We start from the raw sequence: 23,578 nt of genomic DNA, 5'->3' as shown, positions 1-23,578 counted from the left end.
AACTTCATCTGAAATCTAGAATAATTCTGAAATGTCGGTGAGTATGTAAAGAAGGATCCAAATTGCCTTTGTTTACTTGTCACTTCAGAAAACCCCACATACCAACTGAAAAAGAAAATTCATCATCTTAGGAAAACCATACGTTTATAGTAATAATTTGAAATATGCAACTATACTTACAAAAATCCAGTTGTTCTCCTTATGGTGTGGTCAATGTATATGACTTATCTTTGAAAAACAGCAGTTAGTTAAAGCATGCTTCTACTTAGTGTACAGAAACAGATAAATGCTCTTCTGGAGTGTCTTTAAATAATAGATGAAAATTTTGGTTTTAAAAAAATCCCAACAAACTAAACTTCAAACTTTCAAGATTTCCAGATGTAGTCAAGCAGCTCATGAAGATTGAAATATAAAGCATGCTCATATTTGTGATTCACTTTATTAATGTGGGAAGTTTGCAATTGAAAATAGATGATGCAAAGGTTCAGAACTGGGTGAGACCTGATTAAACCTCTTGAGGTGGGCAGATCAGAATGAAGGGAGGGTAATAGTTGATGTTTTGTTGACTGGCTTTACTTCAGAACTTACTTAAACTCTCACACACGTACAAGTATACACTACTCCACCACCCCACCCTCCCCCCCCCCCCCCCCCCCCCCCCCAAAAAAAAAAGGCAGCAGAACTTCATTTTATACAGATGTGTAAGCCATGGGAAAAAATCCACTAACGAATATAAGAAATCTTTTGCAACTGAATGTTGTTCCAAAAGGACAGTTTCTCGAATATAAGGATTTTTTCTGAAGATGGGCACTGTTTTTTAAAAATTATATTCTATTGTGGACAAGTTATAATATGTTTACTTTCTTCACTGGGACTATGTTGTCATTCTGCATTTCCAAAGCTTCCAGTGAGTTTATCTGCCGTTTCAACTGAATACAGAAAAATGTCTGAGTACTGAGAGAGGCATCTGCCACAGTACTTATTACAAAAAGTATTACAGCTTGGCTTTTTATTGGCAATTTAAAAAAATAAATACAAAACAGGTAATCAAAAGTACAGGAAGTGTGCAACTAAAACACATTAGAAATAAATTGAATTTAATGTGGGGGTTTTGTTTGTTTTTTTTCTCTTCACCTGCCCCCCCCCCCCCAACTGGACTTTGCAGGTTTTTCTAAATGTTCTGTATGTGTAAGCAGAAATGTTAGGGGATTTGTCTGTCCTAGCTGTTGGCTATAGAATGGCTGTTAATCTTTTGAAAACCTAGATTAGATTGGCTGTTCAAGTGTGAAAATAGATGTTCATAAATCTTAAAAGCAGACTGGTTTGTGTGTCAGAAAATAGTTACATTTAATTTATTGGTAAGCTTTTTATGACCCATTGATAAGGATGTGAGTCTCCAGCTGAGCAGTGATTGCGTGTCCCATATTTAGGTTTGCAAACAACATAGAGCCAAAATTCCCAATCGAGTCTGCGTCTGGTTTTAACCATGCATGGAGATCCTGTCAGCAGAAGAGAAAATAACACATCTATTTTTAAGTTAGCTGGAATTGTGAAGGCACAAACCACCTGGTATCGCTGAGTGGCTTTGGCTGAATGTGTATCACTGTCTCTCCAAGGACAGAGTTTATTAACTTTTGCTGCCGCCTCCTGACTAATTTGTGATACTGTCTCTCGGAAGGGCTGGCTGTACTAATTAGGAGTTTGGCTTGGAGTGAAAAAAAAAAAAAAAAAAAAAAAAGATTTGTAATCTTTACATCAGGCAGTTTGGGGAAAAGCAGTTGCATGGGCCATTTATTTGTGTTTTTTTTTTTTTTTAAGCAGATGTGCTATTGTATAAAAGTTGATATATTCAAAGTCCAAAAGTTAAAACCACTAGCTTCAGACACTGTTAATCTAGCAAATTATTTAACTGATTCGTTCCTAGGTATCCAGACATTTGGATTGAGATTAAGTACTGAATTGGAAATATTTACAGGAAATAATATATCAGAGTCTGTGCTTATTTTTCAGTAAAGTGATTTACGGTTCATTAAAATCTGTAGCAGAATGAAATGTTTTCTTTTTGAAATATTACCTCGGTGTTAGCTCTGAAGCCATGCCCCACTAGAGCAGTTTTGAACTTTCAGGTTAATTACTTGTCCCTTGCCAGTGTCACATGGGATCACTCAATAACATTATTTTCCCCTAAGTATTCTTTATCAGGTTGTGGTATTACCATGCCAGAATAGCAAGATTTTTTTTTGGTTAATTTTTTTTCATTTTGAGACTCAAAGGAAAGCCATATGGGAGCTTTGTCTCTTGTACTATATGCCATTTTAGCCTCTACAACCTGTGTCCTTTGTCAAAGATTTGGTGTCTTCAGTCTTTCATCAATTAAAGATAGGGTAGATATCCTCAAAATAAGTGTCACCCAACAGCATCACCCAGAGTTTTTACTTTAGTTCTTTTCTGTTGTTGGGGTTTTGACTCATATGTTCACATGTCAAAAATTCCAAGACTTTATTTAAACTTGTGGAAATAACAAGTTAATTTAAAAAAAAAAAAAATCTTGGTAAGACTACATCGTTTAGGAATAGATACAAAATTTTTGTAGCTTTTGTTGAAGAGACTATGGAATGGCCTATGTTATCCCATTAGAAATTGTCACAGTTACTGTCTATTGAACATGAGATCATTCTACTACAAATCAGGCAATGTATGCTGCCTTATTTTAATTCCTGTTTTTCTGAAATAGGCATAGTAGTTATATGAATCTAGTCTATATATACACAAAATAAGACTGACTTTGGCTTCAGAGCAGGTGACTGATTATAAGGGGCCAGTCATTGCATTAGTGAGACTTCTAATAACTATCTCTAAACAAATATACTGTTAATATATATCTCTAAAGAAATATACCGTTGCTTGTCACTTACCAAGAGAGCATTTTAATCTGTGTGGTGTTGATGACACGGATTCTTCAATGCTTCCTTTATTTACTGTTAACTAGGAGCTGTGTTGTTCAGAAATGGTGTGTTTATTTAGAGAATGAGTCTTTGCCTTTGTATGTGAAAAGGAATTCTAGACTGTGAGGGATTAGTGCTGGCCCAGGTGCTCTCATGTTGTGTGTTTCGGGCACATGACTGAGAGTGCTCTCTCTCTGCTCAGCATCTCTACAAACTGTACAGTTTGCTGTAAGTTTTTAAATCTGTTTCAAAGAATGCATAATGCATTTCTTGGAAAACAAACAAACAACAAAAAAACCCAAACAACAAACCCCCAAAACAAAACACCAACAAAAAACAACCCATGCCGAACAACCTACAAACAATAACAAAAACCAAAACCACACCCAAATCCCTGCAGTATTCATTTCATTTAACTCTTAGTACATGATGTGACATTTCAAAAATCATAACCAGTTCTTATTTTGGAATTTAAATGACTTTGGATGTTTGAATAAACATGCTTTTGAAAATGTGCTTTTAATTAGATGAAAAGATGATATTGAAAACATGTCTGTAGGACTTCAAAATTGTGGTAATTATGTATTTCTTACAGATTATTTTTTGGATGAATATAAGATCTGACCTTCTGTGACAGATTAACTTTAAAATGGTTATTTTAATCAATGTCAAATCTTGAAAAGAATAAATTGTCCTGTTGTGTTTTGTTTGGTTTTGTTATCTCTGAGGAATTACAAAGAAGGACTTGGATTGTATTTCTGCTTATTTTGAAATTTTTTTTTCTACCCCCCCAGATTTCAGGAAAGACCAGATCAATTCAGAAGTTTACAGACCTCATGTTAATTTCCCGACAGAATTACATTTGCAGGTGCCCAGTCTTCCAGTGAAGAGGTACTTAATACTGGCATTAATTTACTATGTAGTTGTTTGAGTTGTTTGAATTCTGTTATGTGATAGTAATCAATATTAATCATGCAAAAGTTAAAGTATTGAATATTTTCCACAGACAATGCCTTTTGCATTTTACATAATTGATAGGGCTAAATGCTCTCTGTCTTTAAGCAGATAGCTGCTTCCTTGTTTTAAACCAGCTTACCAGAGTAAAGGGTTTTAATATTTTTCTGTTTTGAATTTCTATACTACAACAGGCAGTGATTTTAATTTTGATACTGCCAGTGGAACCAAATAGCTTACACTGATCTGGTAAGATGGTTTAAAACAATGGGTTTGAATAGTTTTCTGTTCTGAATTTGTATACAACAGACAGTGGTCAACCAGTTCATGGGTAGCGTTATAACCCCATAAAGTTTTGAAAAGTTTGTCTGGAGGTGAGGAAGAGGTAACTTCTGTTTAGAAGCTGCTGCTATATAGCGTTGTTTCTAACTTGAACTGTAAGTGCTCCCTACCTCCTAAAAGTCAAGAATCTTTTAAATAACAAGTTTATCACTCAAAAGCAACATCTAACATTTGAGAAGTATGTATTAGACTGAGTCACAGGGATGCGTAGAAGAGAGCAGAGGTCATGTTTGATATAGTCCTGAATATTGAAGGAGTTTATCTTACCTTACAGATATTAAATCTCTGCAAGAGATTGTTTGAGGCACTTTACATTTCAAGTGAATGAAACCTCGAGTGTGATTAAATACAATTTTTAATCAAATGGATGTATGTTAAGCTCTAGTCAGTTTGAATATTTAAACAGTGTTACCAAGGCTGTCTTTGAAAAAAATCCTTGGGTTATTTGGGCTTTTTCCTGTTTTTATGGATACTTAAGTCCTCTGTGTTTTTGTATTTTAGAGCGGAAATGGCTGAGACCAATAGGAAAATTTTCCCATCATCAGCTCTACAGCCTGTTCTTAAAGACATTGTTAAGTCAGAAAGTAGGAACAAGGCAAACGAACAGAATTCTTCAGAGTGGCTTCAACCAGAGAAGTATGAGAAGATGAATGTGTCAGTATATTGCGCTGACGGTGTATCCCACCCCTATACAGAAAATGTCTGTGGAAGGAAGCCGATCAATAATGACTTTCACTCCTTTGCCCAGCCCCAGTCTCATCACGCAAGAACATTTGGTCCCAAGGTGGGGTTGTCACCTTGTGTGCCACAGAACCTGTCAGAAAGGCCCACGGTGCTTCCCCCTCCTGGTGAGCATGCTGGGCACCCACTCCGAAGGGCGGATGCTCTTTGGGTGCCTGAAGCAGTGTACCAGAATCTTCCTCCCCCTTTACCCCCAAAGAAATATGCTCTGAATACTTTGCCAGGATCAGAAAATAACTTGACAGCTGATGTAAAATCGACAGAAGCGTTGCAAAATAATCTGATAAGGCAAACAGGTACACCATTAAAATCTGCTTCAGAAGTAAGTGTATTTACAAATGAACAAAGGTTTAAAGAGCCCTTTCAAGGGAATGAACTGTTTGTTCATAAACCAGATTCTCCACCTTGCTTATCAGTTAATGACTTTTGGACTGTGTCTGAAAACTTACTAAAGAAAGGATCTCGTCATATGGGACCAAGTGCTGGCTGTGTGGATGGAAATGATGGTGTGTCCCTAACAACATATTTTTCAGTAGATAGTTGTATGACTGATACATACAGGATGAAATATCATCAGAGACCCAAGCTGTATTTTACAGATAGTGGAAGCTTTCACAGAGAAAAGCATTCTCCATCAGCTGGAGTAGAACTGAATGCTACATACCATGCTACTGTTGAGTCCAGACATCCCACGTCTGAGCAAAGGTACAAAGCAAACATAGAAGGCATACACTGCAGTAGATAGATTCTTTAAAAAAATAAACCAACCAACCTATTTCTGACTTCAGCATTTCATGGGCCCAAACCTTGGATATGTGTGTGTGATAACTAGGTACCCAGTTGACTGTACTTTTTGTAGGAGTTATGACTGTTTAAATGAATATGCAACAGAAGGGAACAGAGGAGAAGAGGTGCTAAACTTCTGGTTCTTCGATTTGTTACTCTAGTTGCCTTAATGCTTACCTCTGTTACTCGTCTTCTACAGTTTATATTAAAAATGGTCCCTTTGGGTGTATGCATTTTACAGCAGGGGGATCAACTAGATGTTACTAATTTTGTAAGAAGATTTAATCAGATGCAGTTTAAAAAGTGTTCCTTCAGACTGTGGTCACTACATACTTAGACTAACAAAAGGGATAAACATATTATCATATATAGTGCAGTAAATGTAGTTATAATAGAGCAGTATTTGTCGTGATGGGTAGCAGGAGGTAACATGGCTTTTTTCCACAGATTTCTCTGAGTCTGTGCTTTCACAAACCTTCAAGTGTCTTTAATGCAAGTTTACCCAGAGAATTTCTACCTTTTTTATTTGAAAAGCCTTAATAATAATCTTTAAAAACGGTTCTGGTTTGCAAGTGTTAAATAAGATTTTAAAAGGGAATTCAAGTAAACTGCAATAATAGATTGTCCTATTAATATACCTGCTCTACCTTAGTGTTCATTTTAAAACACATCAGATTTGTTCACCCTATAAGCTATATACTTATTAAAATTAAATCTAACCATATAAGCTACAAACTGATAGAGCAGAATAGTATGCTTATTTTAAAATACAGAATTATCATGCAACTATGACAGATTAATTTTGTAAAGGTTGTATTTACTACTTATGTTCAGTTCTGATTTATTCTGCAATTGCATGCAAAGCCAATGCTGCTATTTATTGAACTTCCTTTTCTCAGCTTGACATTTTGAGCAATGTTTAATGGGGATCAGACACTTGATTTTACTGATGACTTTTTTTCCTGTTTGAAGCAGTTCTAGACATGGATACGTTCCACATTAGCAGATCAGGCTGGCTGAGCCTGCAGCCATTTGGACCAAGATGGCTGAGGGGGCGTGAGAAGAGGTTCCTCTCTTCCTCTGCTCTAGCAGTCTGCCCTGTAGTTTTAGCAGCTCTTGCATTTACCATGTCTTTTGGTAACAAAGAGGAGGATTTGATTGGCTTTTTGGTTAGTTAAATCAGTGCACAGAATTATGGCCCAATGAGGGCTGGGGAGGAAAAGGCAAATGGGATTTTTGCCTTTGTTGCAGCCATGAGCGTTTGAAGTGACCCACAATGTCTTGTGGTGTTAGAGGCAGGGGCTTAGAGTTCTGTTTCAGTCTTATCATAACATTGAACAATGTATAATTTAGAATTAATGTCAGTGAAGCCTGACGCAATCTGAAAAGGTTAAGTTTTTGCCATTATTCGTGTTAGTGGTAACTTGGGGTGCTGCTGATTACATCTGAACATCAATGCCTTTTAGTTATGAAAATAATGCAAGAAGGTTAAATATGCATAATAAACACTCTTGCTTATACTTGCACTGTTAGTCAGAAAGGCTTTTTTTATGTGAGTTTTAGCGCTGCAACCAAATGTTGGCAATTGTTTAGCACTATGATCCAAGGTATACATTTAAACAGTAGTTTTGGTTATTCTGCGTCCAGGTCAGGTTTTTTTAAACCACATGTAGCTTACAGTAGAACTGGAACATGATATATGCAACAAACCAGGTATCTCAGATTAATCTTATTTCTGCCTTGTTGATCAAGATTTGTCGTAGCACTTGGAAAAAAGAATTTTAGAATCTGTAGTGCAAATAATTATGCATGTTTAGGTGTGGCTGCTGGTAAACAGCAACTGAAAAAAATAATCCTTTTGTAAGAAAATCAGTTGAATACAGAAAACCGTGAAAATGTAGGAATTTACTGTAATATTTTTGAGAGAGATTTGAGAGCTTGTAAATTAAACTTTTCTAGTTTAGCAATGTTACATAATTTACTCAGTTAAGTATAACTGTCTTCTAATGCTTGTGTAAAAACAAAGATTATTGAAATTTGTAAATAATGTATAATTTGTAAAATGTTTTGCAAAAATCTTGTATTTGAAATGACAGTATTTTTGTGTATGAATAGCACAGCGACAACTGTGAATTATGTTAAAACAATTTTTTAAACATCCATAGCAATGTTCATACTTCTGTACAATGAGCAATATGAATGCCTATTACTGATACCAATGGATTTGGCTTCCAGTAAGCACAACTGGTAAACTTATTTTTAAAGTACCTGCAGTAATTTAGGTGTACTTCAGTCTTCTTGCTTTGCTTGAAACAATCTTACCAGACAACTTTCTATGTGGCCCACATTTACCGGGTATTTAATTATAGTAAATAGACAGCTAATTGAGGCACCTTTGTTTTTATATTTGACTCTGCACTCCATGTATGTATGTACGTAATATATGCTAACTACTATGTGATAACTTGTTTTAACTTACCTAGGGTGCCTATTTATTTTTTTACAAATGTCCCCTTCTGGCTATAGATTTATATAAGAGCCTAGACCATTTTTGTAACAGTAAAGACATTAACAAGTCTTGTAATTAATATATTTTTCAGTCTTTAGAATTATTTTCATGCAAAGTTCTGCTTGTTCAAACTATCAGATAAAAATTTAAAATATCTTTGTCGTCTGTTCTTTCTGCATTCCACAGGTTTTTTTAGAAAAAAGTTGGCTTTCCGGAACTACATTTTTAAAGTGACAGATAATACTGGTCATAATGGTTGAAAGTTCTGCAGAGATGGTGGTTCAGTTACCTCTTCTGAAGAGTAAAATTCATGTTTTGAAGTATCTGTTTATAAAGCTGTTCAGCTGCTTTTTTGCTTTTAAATGTTTAGCTTTCTAAATACCTATGAAATGCCTATTTAATACCATAATCCCACAGACTTGGTGACAACTGATTGATTAGTTACATAAGCTGTCTTTGTACCTTACTACCTTTTGCTCTGTTAGGGATAAGTGAAATTTGCCTTGATGTCTATGTTCATGTGATCCAGGAGGACACAAAATAGCTTTAGCCCAATGCATCACAAGCCTGCACTTTATTAGCTTTAAGTTTCCTAAAATAAGTAAAACCTTGTGTGTCAGATGTGGCTGAAGGAGAAAACTAAATTACTAAAAGATACCTTGAAATTTCCTAACTTTCTAAAGGCTATTAAGACTTAGTCTCACTTGTCTTCCTTACCAAGAGAAAAGGAGCAGCATTACAGTGCTTCCCTAATAGACTGTTCCCTTGAGTTTTTCCTAGTGAAATCATGTTAGAGGAGGGAAGAAAAAAAAAAAGCCGTGTGTGAACTTGCCTCTTTAATAGCTTAATTTGAAAAACTGGAAACCTCATTTTTCTGTTTGTGAGTATGAAATCACAGTTCGGTGCTTTTCTTGACTCATGGTGCAGAACTCTGAAACCCATCACTTTTGTTGGTACCAGCAGCCAAGACCATAAATAGTAGCACATAAAGGCATCTTCTGTTCTTAAAGCATAGGTCTGATATGTAAAGAAAGCCACTGTCACTGTGTCTTTAGCACTTGAAGAAAAGTCTTTAGCAGTGAAAGAAAAATAAAGGGAGAGAGCATATGCCCACTTTTGCATCATAAATTCTATTTATCCTGATAGTAGCCGGTTTTCATTTGTGTTAAAGACACTGAAACACTCTACACTTCAAAGTCTGTGAAATCTAGTTATTTTATTATACTTATTCCAGAAAGAAAACCATCAACCATAAATTGTACTTCTCAGAATTAGAAACTAATATTCACAAGGGAAGAATACTTAAAAACTGAACCCCCTTCACCTACAGTTGAAAATTCTCTTCCCCAAAGCCTCATCTTGTAAAAAGTCTCTCCTTATACTTAGCTTCCTTTTACCTCTCCTAAGAATGCAAGACACTACTTGATTTAACGTGGTTTGAAAGTCTACCTATAGTGAGATAAGAGGAAATTTTGATGGTCAGGTGGAAGCTGAAACCTATCATTTACCTATTACTGTCTGATTACTTATCCCTGGAAGGTAGATGGAAGAGGGTACTTTACATGTAACCTGTGAGCTACTCAAGAAGGCTGTTCCTGTAAGCTTGCTTCTTCACTGTTTACAGCAAAGTTTCATCTGAACCAACATGTGAGGACATCAGGCTGCTACTGCTGTTAAACATGGGCATGTTTCAGAAGGCATAATAACTGCTGAAGCTAGAATCTCATGCATGCTGTGGTATAAAGAGAGAAGGGTATACAGAAAACCAAACAGCACCAAACCCTCATCATTAACTTTCTGAAAGTAAAACAGCTGGGTAAATGTCATCTATTGAGGGAAAGGGTCTGAGTTCCAACTTCAGTCTATATAAGAGCTGCATTTTATTCTCAGCCACTCTAGTTTATCCTTTCAGTTGATTTTATTCAAACAGTACATATTTTCATTTCTGCTTAACAAATGTTTAGGCACTAATTACAAAAGCACAGTCAAGCTGTCTCATGACCTTTAAGGCACCCTTTACAACACAGAAAGGGGACAGGTAAAAACCTGGACAGTACTACTTCTGATACAGTCAGAGATATATTATGATACAGTGTGTGTGTATATATATATCTTGCACTGATGCAAGTGTAGTCATGTTCCCAGTTGTACTCCCATGAACGGTCCTTCTTTTCCACTGCTTGCTTTCATAAGGTGCATCCTGGGATTAGAGAGTGGCTCTACAGAGAACACAAAAAGCCTGGTTACTTTTGCAGTGCTATGGACAATACAGCAAACATGAAAGCATCAGCCATGCTTTCTGATCCAAGAACTGATACTATACTTTCTGTTTAAAAAAAAAAAAAAGTCAAGCTGCTGGTTGTTTAGAATTAGCTTTACATTTCTTCGGAGGCATCTGTGCTTTTCAGGCCTTTTGAGGCGTGGAAAACCAAAGCTGCTCCCAGGCGCCCGCTCCCCTCTCAGGAGCTCTGTCACCTTCCCCCACGCCCGTCCGGCACGTCACGCGTGGGCGCCCGGGCGCGGGGCGGAGGGCCGCCCAGCTGCAGCGGCTCCCCTCCCTCCGGCCGCCCCTTGCCCCGGTACCTCGGCGCAGCGCCTCCTCCTCCCTACTACTCGCCCAACGAGTGGGTGGAAGCCCGGGAGCGCCCCGCTCCGCCCCGCCGGGAGTCGGCCCTCCCCGGGCGGCGGGCGGGACCCCGGCCCGAGCGCACCAGCTCCGCGGCGGCGGCTGACCTGTGTCCGGCGCCCTCAAGGCAGCAGGTAGATGACTACGAAGAGCGCCAAGTCGAAGAGGACGAAAAGCCACAGGTCCAGCCAGTAGGACTGTCCCGACAGCGCCCGGCCGCCCTCCGCCGCCTCCGCGCCCCGCTCCTGCAGCCGCTGCTCCCGGCGCCGCGCCGCCGCCTCCATGGCCCCGCGCGTCGGGTGGCGGCACCCAGCGCGCAGGCGCCAGCTGCGCTTCCGGGTGCGGAGCCAATGAGGGCGGAGCGCACGTACCGCCGGCCACGCCCCGCCGGTGGGGGCGGACGGCGCCGCCGCGTCCCGCGTCGCCACCCGGTGAGGGCGCTGGTGTTTTGCCGCCTGCTGCGAGCACGGCGGGCGGCCGCCGCAGCGGCCCCTTCCCCGCTCACTCCTGAGGGGGCTGGTGGGGATTCCAGGCCGGGCTCATGGTAAAAATCACTGGACGTGGCGGGAGCTCCAGCTTCTGCTGCTGGTGCTGGGAGGAGTGCTGCTCGTGGAGGCTCTCTCTGAGCTGGTGACTGACACTGCTGCGGTAGTACCGGGGCACTGCTGGTTTCTGCTCCCTGCCAGTCCTCAGGGCGCTTGGCCAGGTGAGACAAGGGTGTGGGGAAAAGCAGGTGGTCAGTCCCGTCAAACCGTGTTGGCCTTGTTCTGTTAAGCTGTACGGGTCTTTGTGTGGCAATAAACATTCACAAATTCTTCCTGGTACGGTTGCTTGGAGAGCAGATGATGTCCTGGAAGGAACTGAAAGACCTTCTGGGGAATCCTATTGTGAACAAATTTAGGAAAATTGAAGTTGTTTTAAGATACACTTCTATCTTTGAAGGTTAGTTGGAGATTGTACATCCTAAAGAAACATGGAAAAGTTCACGTAGATAGTGTATGTTGTGTGCTTTATTTACCCAACACACAGCTGTATAAGGAACTGAATTAAGCTGGACAGCCTGATGCCATGCTCATAGTTGGGATGTCCTACCCTCAGTCCAGCCAGTTCACTCAGTATTGCGAGGAGTGCAGTTACTTACATTGTATCTAGAAAAGTGACCGGAAACTTAGAGAAGTATACAAAACAAAAACTTCCTCATTGTAGCTATTAGCCCTTTTTAGCCTAACATATTAAGAGTTTAACTTCTCATAAGCATTAACTTCGGTGTAGGTATTTTCCTTAATAAGTTCTATCATTAGAAAAAAGGATGAGCTTGAATTTGTCTTTATATAGCACATAATCAGTTAAGTACATGTTAGGTGAAGTATATTAGACATTTTGGGAGGAAACAGTGACAATATTTCTCTTTCAAGTCTTGTACTCCTCTGTATTACCTTATTTGAGCAAAAGGAACTGTGGACTGTAGATTTCCCCAGAGCAATTAATTTCCTATTAGGATGCAAAAACATGTAATCTGGAAATTCCTGCCTAGGAAAGAAAAGTTTAATTCATATTCCAGTATAATGATTTTATTTGTTAGCTTATCAGAGCTATATATCTCTCCTCCATCCATTTAATTGATATTATCTCAAGTATTGGAGACTGAGTCTTTAAAGATTTTTTCCTTATTTTTTAAGTACAGCTGCTGACCACATCTGTCTGAAGTATTTGGAGTTCTTAAATAACTTTTGAACTCTTTTTTTTTTTTTTTTTTTTATAATTATCAGAGTACTTTTCAGTTTGTGGTGTATGTAACCAGAATTAACTAAAATACTTTCTCAAGTACTTGATGAAAAGAATACCCTAGTGATTATTGTAGCCATTCAATCAAACAAATCTAGTAACCTACATCAAAATAACCACGAGTCAGGGTGTTACAGGGCTGGGTGTGGCAGAGGTAAGCGCATTGATACCAGGCGTGGTTCAACTTTCTGATCCAGAAAAATGCAAGACTTAAAGGGTCATCGTACTCAGAGAAGAAGGAGAGAATACATCCAGAAACTTCACACAGCTTCTATTCCAGACAGTGAAGTCTCTAAAAGAAGTAAAATGGTATTTTCCAGTTTTCTGAAACCTTTGACATGTAATTCTTAATTGCTTCTAAACTGGATAGAAGTATATAATGACATGCAGCTGATAACAAAGGTCAAACTCTATAACATCACTTTGATGGTTAGGGCTTATGTCTTACAGTTTTAGTCTGCTTTTTCAGTGTGCATAGCTTAGCTGAAAGAATCTGTCATGTAGCTTCTTGCAAGCCATTATTCTTTATCCCTCTCTCTTTTAAAGATTTTAGTGTCTAAACAAAATAGCCTAGAGATAGATACTTTTGTAATAGTGTTGTTTCCAGATTTTAGGATGTTGTTTCAGTTTGCCAGGATTTTTCTAGGTTTTTCATACCCTTGCTTTTCGGTTTTACATCCCTTTGTAATTGAAAATTGAAGGACTGTTTAAAATAGTATTCTTTCCATTGCAATATATATGGTATATCTATCCACTGGAAGATGATTATATAAAAAATATCTACACTGGAAATTGCATACAATAAGTATTTGGGGGAGGAAATCCAAAGTCATCAAGAAGGGTCATCTGTACTACTCCTAACTCGAATACTCTTTGCAACATGAGAGCATTTTGGCAGTAGAGGGAGCTATGAGATGCTGAAGACCACAAAAACACAGGCTAAGAGAGGATTCAGTTAGTCAGGTCTCACCTCTGTGAGAGGATGGAGCGGATCCTCCTGGAAACTCTGCTAGGGCACATGGAAAATGAAGTGATTGGTGACAGCCAACATGGATTCACGAAGGGCAAATCATGCCTGACAAATTTGGTGGCCTTCTATGACAGGGTGTCCCACACGACATTTTTGTCTCTAAATTGGAGAGACATGGTTCTGATGGATGGACTGCTTGGTGGATAAGGAATTGGCTGGACAGTTGCAATTGCAGTTGCAGTCAACAGCTCAATGTCCAAGTGGAGATCAGTGATGAGTGATGTTCCTCAGGGGTCGGTGTTGGGACCAGTGCTGTTTAACATCTTTGTTGTCGACAGGGACAGTGGGACTGAGTGCACCCTCAGCAAGTTTGCCAGCTGTGAGGTGCGGTCGACACGCTGGAGGGAAGGGATTCATCCAGAGGGACCTGGACAGGCTGGAAGAGTGGGCAATCCCAAGGTGGGCAATCCCAAGCACAAACACAGACTGAGTGATGAGCGGATTGAGAGCAGCCCTGTGGAGAAGGATTTGAGGGTATTATAATGGATGGAAAACTGACTGTGAGCCAGCAATGTGCACTCACAGCCCAGAAAGCCAACCACATCCTGGGCTGCATCCAGAGCAGTGTGGCCAGCAGGTCGAGGGAGGGGATTCTCCCCCTCTACTCTGCTCTTGTGAGACCCCACCTGCAGTGCTGTGTCCAGCTCTGGGCCCCCCAACAGAAGAAGGACATGGACCTGCTCGAGCAGGTCCAGAGGAGGCCACGAAGATGATCAGGGGCTGGAGCACCTCCCTTATAAGGACAGGCTGAGAGAGTTGGGGTTGTTCAGCCTGGAGAAGAGAAGGCTCTGGGGGCACCTTACAGCGGCCTCCCAGTACTGAAAGGGGCTACAGGAAAGGTGGGGAGGGACTCTGCATCAGGGAGTGGAATGATAGGATGATGGGTAACAGTTTTAAACTGAGAGTAGATTAAGATTAGATACAAGGAAGAAATTCTTCCCTGTGAGTGTGGTGAGACACTGGCACAGGTTTCCCAGAGCAGCTGTGGCTGCCCCCTCCCTGGCAGTGTTCCAGGCCGGGTTGGACGGGGCTTGGAGCAACCTGGGCTGGGGGAAGGTGTCCCTGCCCGTGTCAGGGGATTAGAACTGGATGATCTTTAAGGTCCCTTCCAACCCAGACCATTCTGTGATTAATAAATTGGAACAACTCAAAATTTTCGTGTTTAAAAGCATAGGTTTACTTTTAGAAACAAATACAATGGAATTATGTGAGATATCTGTATATCATCATTATGTGTTTTATATCATTCCTATTGATGTGAGCATGATATATTTTATGTTTATTCCATATTTATATTTACATAGAATAGACTTAGAGACATGGCTGTTGTCAGGTTTCTTTTAGGTTTTGCCAGCCTTATTACACAATATTCAATACATGGAGAAACTGTTTATTGATATAAATATTATGGTAAGGAAACTAAGTTGCTATTTGAGGACCAGTGCAAATAATACTTAAGTTCTGCTTATAGAAAGTAGTTTCTGCTGCCTTTTATAGTATGGCACTCAGGTAGGACTTGGTACAAATAACATTTTAGCATTTGTATCAAACTGTAATTGGATTTTGTTTATTCAAGGCAAAACAGTAAACAAGGAATTAGCCTGTGTTTTCAACAGGGCTAAGTAATTGCCATTTAGGAGGTGCTGTGAGGGCATAAAAGGAAAAAAAAAAACCAAAACAGAAGATATGTAGAAATGGTCTTTTTTTCTTTTTTGATTCTGGTGCTGTTCTGGGTGAAGTACTTAGCCCCTTTTGAAGATTCTCTTGGCTTCAACTCCTTCATATACATAGGTCTGTTAAGAAATTAATAAGAAAAATCAGTGGCTGCTCCTACAAAGTTTCATTTCACAGCTGCTATTGAGAGATGGTCAATAGTGATTTAATTAATTGTGACTGGTGTCTGTGTGGGGCCTACCAGCCCTTGTGCAGGCTCTGAGGAAAGGAACATAAGGAAAACAGCCTGTTGTCAATAGGCATAAATTCTCTATGCAAACATTGGAACCACCGTGGGACAGCTTTTGGGAGCTTCAGAAAAAACCCAAGTGTTGAAGTGTCATATTCCCAATACCACTGCTTAAGAAGTTTCACCCATGTGACTGCTTTTATTAGAAGTGTGAAGAAGCACTGAAGGGTTGGACTGCATGTTTTTGATATCTCAGATCTCATACCTGTCCATAAGTTTGGGGTTTTTAATTTATTCTTTTAAGAAGCTTGTGATCCATTAGCAGAGAGGATCTTAAAGCATTACAGTTCACTTCAGTTTCTGGCTTTACTGTAGAGCTGTGAAACATTTCCCTTTTGTCTCAAATTTACCCCTCTGTACCATCATCCCTGCCCCAATCCCAAACTTTGTTTTAAAAGGGCAGTTATCAGCCATTGACAACATTACCCTGTAGTAAGCTCCTGTGGTAAGGCAGACACTTGGAAAAGGGCCTTCAGTCAGAAAATATCTACATAGTGTATATATCTATATCGATATATAACTCCTGTATACAGCTTGTATTCACACACTTCAGCATGATAAGATACAGTTCACGTGGGTAGAAAAATGTAAAAATCACAGATTGGAAGGTTTATTTTAAAGTTTTAAATTTTGATAGATTACGCGACTTGAGAATTTTAACTAAAGATAAATTAAATTATTTGACTTGAAGAAAATACTTCCTAGTTGAAAAAGAGCTTTTAAAACTTTTTCAGTTCATTACTTTGTAAAGTTGTATGTGACTGCTTAACTCACCTGAACAAGTTCTTCACCTACGATTTCTCTGTGTGCTGTGAGTACTTTTCCATTATCTTTCCTAGTGAATGTTCCTACAAGTTTATTTCCTTCCATGTTCCAAGAACCCTATAATGGGAAAAAAAAGGCCTCATATTTTGCAATAGATATGACACTGATTTGATTTAAAGACTGCAGGAATGCTTAAAACTAAGAAAACATTCAAACAGTGGAATAATGCTTTTTTGCACATCGATGGAAAGGCTGTAAAAATAAAATTTTAACAAAACCACTAGTTTATTTAATTGCATAACAGTCAAGCTAGATTTTTTTAGTGCTCAGTACACCTTATTTTAATTAATTGTATCAACAGAAAAAAAGTAATTTCTTATAAATACCCATACTACACTCTAGGTGGTGTACTTGAATGTTATAAGAAGTAAAATTGCAATCACCTGGATTTTATCATGTGAAATTGCCACATAATCGGCTTTTGGGGCATTCTATGGAACCCTGAGTTTCAGGGTACAGTGTTAAACCATTAAGAGTTAAGACTACCTTGCGGTTTTGTATATAAGCTACAAGCATTCCTGGACAGTCACACTTTAAAAGTAAAATGTAAATTGAAAAAAAGGAAGACAAGTCATTCATCTGGAAAATGTACTTTGTAAACTTATTAACATATAATAAATACATAATTATATTAAAATTCTCTTACAGTAAGTTCAGTCCCATCAGCCAGACTGTACTCAAAATTGACTCCCAGAGTGAATTCAATATCTATGTTACGGAAGGTGCTTGATTCTTTGACAGTAAATTTGTTTCCATCTTGTTTAATAGTGATCTTCAGATTATCGTGGGCTCCTAACTTTCTTTTCATCACATTAATACCTAGAAAAATCAATATCAATCAGAAAAAAGGTCCTAAAGCATCTTATCTGTCTCTTTATAGGTGACTTTTATGTGGTCAGATGACCAGCATTCTGACCCAAATTTGTATTCTCTTTCACTTTTTATTGAGGCCTTTTTCACCAGTACAGATATAATACGAACCACTGTCCAACTGGAATGTTTATGTTTATATCCATATAACTTACAGTTTCTAAAAAGTAAGTATCAGGATGTTAAAATTATTTGAATCATGTGTTTATATAAAATTGAAGAATGATGATTTCCACCCCATGTAATTTTCAAACTAGTTTCACGTTATCAAAATAGTATTCCTGCTATAGAATTCTGCTTAAAGTTCATAATTCAAATTCTCTGAGCCTTTTCCTCAAATGTAGATTTAGAGATTCTTTCCTCTGCTGAAATAAATCTGCAGAAGCTAGTTAAGTTTCTTAAGCTTAACATAATATAATTAATCAGAACATTTCCCAGTATCTTCACCCCCCTCCTCATCATGGAACCATTCGAAAATACATGCAGTACACTATGTAAGGGCAGAGCAGCAAACAGCACAAGGACAGCCTAGTCAGAAGGTAGTTCACAGACAGCTCATGTTTGTATCCAGCCACATTGGTATTATTCTTGTAGAAAGCATTGGAAAAGTAAGACTTACCCATTGCCTCCATGAACTTTTCATAGTTTTCATTTCTGTCTATTTTCCAAGTACCGTCAAATGCCATGTCTCTGTCTGTAGGAGGACTGTTCTGAAGTAACATATCTTTGCAAAGAGAATTTATGTACTAGCTTATCTTGAAAGCAATTTACAGGATGATGTGGCTGACTAAAGCTCAACTGATGCACTGATCTTTTCAAGGAGAAGTTTACTGTAATCAGATTTCCAATTGTGACCACACTGCTTGCTGAATCTCTCCCTTATTGCCCCCCAATAACAACGGTATCTTTATTTCTCATCTTAATAAAGAATTGCTAATCCATTCATTATATTCACCATATTTGAGTTGTAGTAAAAATCAGGTATCTAGTAAAAGCAATAATTAGACTAAGAAAATTTCTTGACGTTTTCCATTTCTGTTGTATCTTCGTGCTTGTAACGAAGCTTTGTAACGAAATACAAATCTCTACTTGGTCTGTTATAATTTGGTAGAATCTGTTCTGCTTAACATAATAAGCATGGGGCAGAGAATTTACTGAATGTCTGCAGGTTGTTTCAGAAAACCATCCACTCGCTTCTAGTCTAGTGATGAGCTATGAAACTTGGGATGATATTCTGTATTCATGTGCTCACGCTTTAATATATAGTTCAAATTCTGAGCAGTTTGTACAAATTTCCTTCAGTATAACACATCAGTGAATGTTATGTGCATCTAACCCATTCCTGCAACAGAAGATGATGTTCATGCAGCTAAGTGAATTTACCTGATGTGGTTGATTTCCATAGGTTCCAGATTTTGTCTGTTCAAGCATAATGAAGAATGTGAGTCTTCCCTGACTCTCCCCCTCCCCTTCCCCTCTAATTGGTGCTACTTGAAACTGAGCAAAACTATTGACTCAGTTTTGATTTTGACAAGTTTAGGGTTATAAACATTCTGTTCATATGGATGGCATCAGTTTTGCTATCTTTTAGCTTCAAAATGTAAAGGTAAACCCTGAAAGCCCAATTGGATTTTGCTATGGTCTGTACTCACCAAATTTTAACAGTGACTCATGTTATCATTATCTTGTATATCTATGGATTGCAGCCTGGAACAAGAGGTTTTATTGAAGTGTAACTATAAATTTAGAACTTTGCTAGCGATACCACAATAGTGTGACTTTTCACTCCAGTCAGCTTCATTTTGAATATTAATCTGGCTAACAGACTGGAGAGGAAAAATAGCTCAAGTATTTCTCACTTGATGAAAAGAAAACAGAATTTAGGTTCATATTGTTGCAAGTGATAGAGGGAAAGGTGCCATACTTGCAGCCAAAACAGAGTACTAGAAGCTGACCATGCATTAGAATTCAAATTAACTTTTCCAGACCCTTTGGTCTTTTGAAAGATGGGATTTGGTGCAAGCTAGTCTGTGAACCTCATGTTTCCAACTACAACTGTTCCAGTTCTACTCTCCCAGCAGTAATTTGCAGAGGTTATTTTGGATGTGCCAACAGACATCCTTTTATTAATGTTTCCTAATTAATTTAATTTGAAGTGAGCCACCTCCTGTTACACAGCAGATGTTTCAAACCTGGGAGTTTTGCCTAAACTGTGTGGGGAGGAGTAGGGAATATGAAGAATCTCATTTGCCAAATGAATGGTTGCTGTGAGGGCACAGTACCCCCAGCATGGGATCACGCCGAACATGTTGGATCACTAACCTGGTGAGCCAGTGCAGCTGCAGCTGGGAGAGCAGGAACCCACAGACATGTCCCTGTTCTAGGTGGGAAGGTCCACCTGCAGGTGACAAGGATTGGGGTTGTGGACACATGTCCTTTTCTTGTCCTCTTGTCTTCCACTGTTCCAGTTGCTGTTGTTTGTTTTCCTCAAAGCCATGGTCTTCCATCTTAGAAATGCCTTTTTTTCTCTAAGACTAGGAAGAAGCAGAGCCTGCCACTCTCCTGTACTAGCTACCTGTTCTTTCCTTTTCCTACCTCTTATTTTCCTGCCTTGTAGGGTAAAGCAACCTGCCAGATGGAAGGTGTTCAAGCTGTTTACTCTTAATGGCAGTGAGGGAAGTACCTCACCTCACAATACATATTTAACAACACCATTTAGGTCTCATTATATAGTTTTTACATGCAGTTTCTTCCTACATTTTCATGCAGTTTTTTATCACCTTGGCTTACATGAAAGTTCTAAAATAAAATTTGCAAAGAAGTAGGTATAATTTTTTGTAGAAAAAACCCCTGCCTCTATATAATAAATACTGGATTTCCAGAATTAACACCTTTTGTGAAGGAAAGAATTGAAATACTGCATCTCACTGTGAACTGGAGCACTGTCAGGTACAGGCAAGACATTAGACTTAGGGAAATAATCCATGCTAGCCCTTGTAATTGGAACTGGGTAAAAATAAGCCAACAATAACATGGAAGATGAATAGTTATGTTAGTATGTTGGTGAATCCAAACTCAGTGTCTCAAAATCTGTCAGCCTGTGTGCGGTGCTGTGCTGTTCATGGATGCCCATCTTACCCTTCAGCCATCTCAGAAAATGGGCAAAATGAGTTTCTGTTAGTCAGATTATCTATTTTTATTGCATTGGAGTGTATCTTGACCTTTGTAGTTATCATTGTCAATCTATATTATTTATTTAGTATATATACATACACAAAAATACCCAGTGTCTGGTTATAGTTCATTCATTTTATTGTTGCTTAACAAAATCATTAACTCTCTTTACAGTCTTTGCAGAGGGTTCTTTCTGACAGTGGCACAGTGCAATTTTTGTACCACTTCTTCTGTATCCAGTAGAAAATTGAGGCCTGAATGTGAATTATTCACATATTTGAAATCTATGAATCTAACAAATTGGAAATTACCTTTTATTTTGAGCATTTCAAGAAAGCTTTTCTACTTTTTAGGTGGGTTCAGCATTCTCTTGAAGAACCTAATGATTCATTTCATTTAAGAAATGATAAGGTATCTGAAGTAGTGTTTATATGTTTAAACAGAACCAGTGTTACTGATTACTTTCCTCATTTGAATTCAATCTATCCTTAACCTCTGAAAAAATAACTCAGAGTAGTGACATTCTGCAAGTTAAGTATGAATTTCTACATAAAACTTACTTCAGCAGTTTTTCTGAACCTTAAAAAACAGGGAGCATCTTCTGGATCAAGTCCTCAACTAACAGGAAGATCTCTCAGATGCGCTTTTTCAGTCAGTTATCTCACAACTTGCCTTTCCCCACTTCTGATTCTTTGGTCTCCCTCAGAAGTCAGGCTAACCAGCCAACTCCAAACCTTTTCACCATGGGAGCAGCGAGTAGCTGGGTCTTGAATTTCACATCAAAGCTTGTTGCTCCATTTCTGTCCCATTTTTCCTTTCCTTAACATTTCTTTTCACTGGGCATGAATCCTTAGGATCCTGTTCAGATCAGCCCCACAGATCTGTCAGTTAAGTAAGGATCCCCACAGGTGGTCAATATTAATGAGTTTCATAGTCTCTCTATGTTGATGTAGCACTGACAGCATAAAGAACTGTTCTTCTCTGAGGTCCGATGGAATGTCAGTGCTAGAACAAGCAACTATCTTTTTAATCTCTCACAATTTACGCGAGTTATTTAGGACTATTAACAGACTCAAATCTGACTCTGGTTTCCTTACATGTACTCGAATCATATGATATACCCTTCATTCACAGTCGAGTTCCTCTAAAAGCTGGGTTTCCTTCTAAAATTATAATTAAAATTGCTTTTATAGATTTTTTTTTTAATGTTGGAATATTCCACAACCTTTTTTCTTCTTCTGTCTACCTCTTCCATGTCTGGTTTTCAAAACTACTTTTTTGTTTAGATGGTGCATTGAAAAACTTGGTTTTTAGTATTGCTAGTTGCATGAAAGTCATGAAAGCTAAGGGTGTGTAATCTTGGCTTCATGGCTTTCTTCAGTGTGCCAACTTCAGAACACTGGAAATGGACAAACATTAACTTTGAAGCTTGATCTTTAAATGAGGTGGATGGAAATAAATTATTAACTTATATGGTCATGCGAATCTCACCATGCCAGTCTGTGATAATCATACTAGGCTGTATTATGATGATAATTGACAATGAGGTTCCAAAGATCAGGGTGACAACAATACTTTTGCAGTGGGTTATATTCGTTCATCCTGTTTATTGTTTTGTGGCTTGTCTTCAGGTTGTTCTGTCTAAAATTAGCTAGGACAGTAGAATTTGGCTTTACCATGGAGTGATAATGGCTAGGTGCCAGCATAAACTTAATATACTCATGTAAATATTATTACATATAGTATTATATATTAAGAGAGAGATGAATCCCTGTTAAAACCATGCAGATTAACTGGTTTCTGTCAGGTAGTTGTGAACTGATTTGGCCGTGTTTACGCATGTTTTCTACAGCATGATTCTTCTGTATGTCTTGGGATGGATCGCAAAGATGCTTGGGCGCTAAGCATTTAAATCACAATACTCAACTTTATATTGATACCATAAATCAATAGTTCTACACGAGTAAAGCCAACTCTAGCATAACTATGCGTGGCCTAGCAACAAGGATCTTGATGGAGCCTAACTAATGCCATCTCTTGGATAAATAATTTCAAAGTACCTATTGTAATTGGATGTATTGCAGCAGGATTAGATCATAATTGAGCTAGATTTTGTCCTATTTCTGCTGCCTGTTTTCTGAGTTTCTGATTTTATTTTGGTTCAAGGAGAATCTCCTGGATGCTGCTAATACTCAGTCTGTTCAACATGAAGATTCAACATTTGAAGATTATTTAGAAATTTCCAGTGAGAATAGATCGATTTGTCTGATTAGTTAGTAGTGGGCTGTGGATCTTAAAACTTACTCTTAGGTGTCTGTGCACACTCCTTTTTAATTTCTGTGTAATGGCTCTGATCCATAAAGTGCTGCACGTTGTTGAGAGTTGATTATTGGAGAGAACTGAAGTGCATGAGCTAATAAGCTCCAGGTTAAAAAAATTTAGAAGCAAAATGCAGGATTTTCTTAAAGCAATTACAACCCTGGTATTTACATAATTTCTTACTGCATGCTAAAATGCATCCTAGGATTACCTAGAATAGTAGAGTCTAGCCTCGTTTCAATGACAAGAGGGTGACAGTGACCAATTGCCAATAAAAACAAGTGTGCTTTTCCAGAAAAGGTTATACATATCTGAGTATTAGTCTCATTTGTCACTTGTCACATAGAGGCTGATATGTCAGTTGACCCACAGGGCTTTTTATCAGGCTTATCTAAGGTATGTAAATGTATATCTTAATACTCTTTTCCTGTATTTTCCAGGCAAATACTTAGTAGAAGGCAAATTTAGGGAAGTAGTTTCTTTTTGTTCAGAATATGAAATGTGATCAAAGGGTGGGGTTGAGTTACAGTCCAACGAACTAACAATGTACGGTATTGAAAGTCTGCACTGGACTTTTTGTTTTCTCCAAAATTTAAACTGGCCTTTTAGTTCATTTCAACATAGCTATTTGCTGATCGTACACTTTTGCCCTTGATTATGATACAGCTCCAAACTCCACCAAAGATTATTGTGATTATCTGGATTAGTG

At 38.4% G+C, this 23,578-nt stretch overlaps 2 protein-coding genes and 1 long non-coding RNA gene across 5 annotated transcripts in view; 1 reads left to right on the top strand and 2 right to left on the bottom strand.

The window, feature by feature from the left end:
- The window catches only part of USP53 (ubiquitin specific peptidase 53), a 40,538-nt gene extending 32,105 nt beyond the window's left edge, over positions 1–8,433 (top strand). For all 3 annotated transcript variants that reach the window (XM_074905158.1, XM_074905159.1, XM_074905161.1), the window contains 2 exons: positions 3,740–3,836; positions 4,743–8,433. In XM_074905158.1, coding sequence (XP_074761259.1) covers positions 3,740–3,836; positions 4,743–5,727 — 1,082 coding nt within the window. In that variant the 3' untranslated portion in view covers positions 5,728–8,433. The remainder of the gene's footprint in view (positions 1–3,739; positions 3,837–4,742) is intronic.
- Positions 8,434–9,474: 1,041 nt separating this feature from the next.
- LOC141960189 (uncharacterized) lies at positions 9,475–11,202 on the bottom strand. The gene is made up of 2 exons (XR_012633566.1): positions 11,011–11,202; positions 9,475–10,496 (listed from the first exon to the last, which is right to left on the bottom strand). It is a non-coding gene; the product is annotated as an uncharacterized LOC141960189 (long non-coding RNA).
- Positions 11,203–15,460: 4,258 nt separating this feature from the next.
- FABP2 (fatty acid binding protein 2) lies at positions 15,461–18,062 on the bottom strand. The gene is made up of 4 exons (XM_074903908.1): positions 17,996–18,062; positions 17,153–17,325; positions 16,456–16,563; positions 15,461–15,511 (listed from the first exon to the last, which is right to left on the bottom strand). The coding sequence occupies exons 1-4, from the start codon at positions 18,060–18,062 to the stop codon at positions 15,461–15,463; spliced, it is 399 nt and encodes a 132-aa protein (XP_074760009.1).
- Positions 18,063–23,578: the final 5,516 nt, after the last annotated feature.

This window comes from Athene noctua, chromosome 4 (genome assembly GCF_965140245.1).
Source record: "Athene noctua chromosome 4, bAthNoc1.hap1.1, whole genome shotgun sequence".
Lineage (NCBI taxonomy): Eukaryota > Metazoa > Chordata > Aves > Strigiformes > Strigidae > Athene > Athene noctua.
This window is presented reverse-complemented; position numbering and strand designations above follow the sequence as displayed.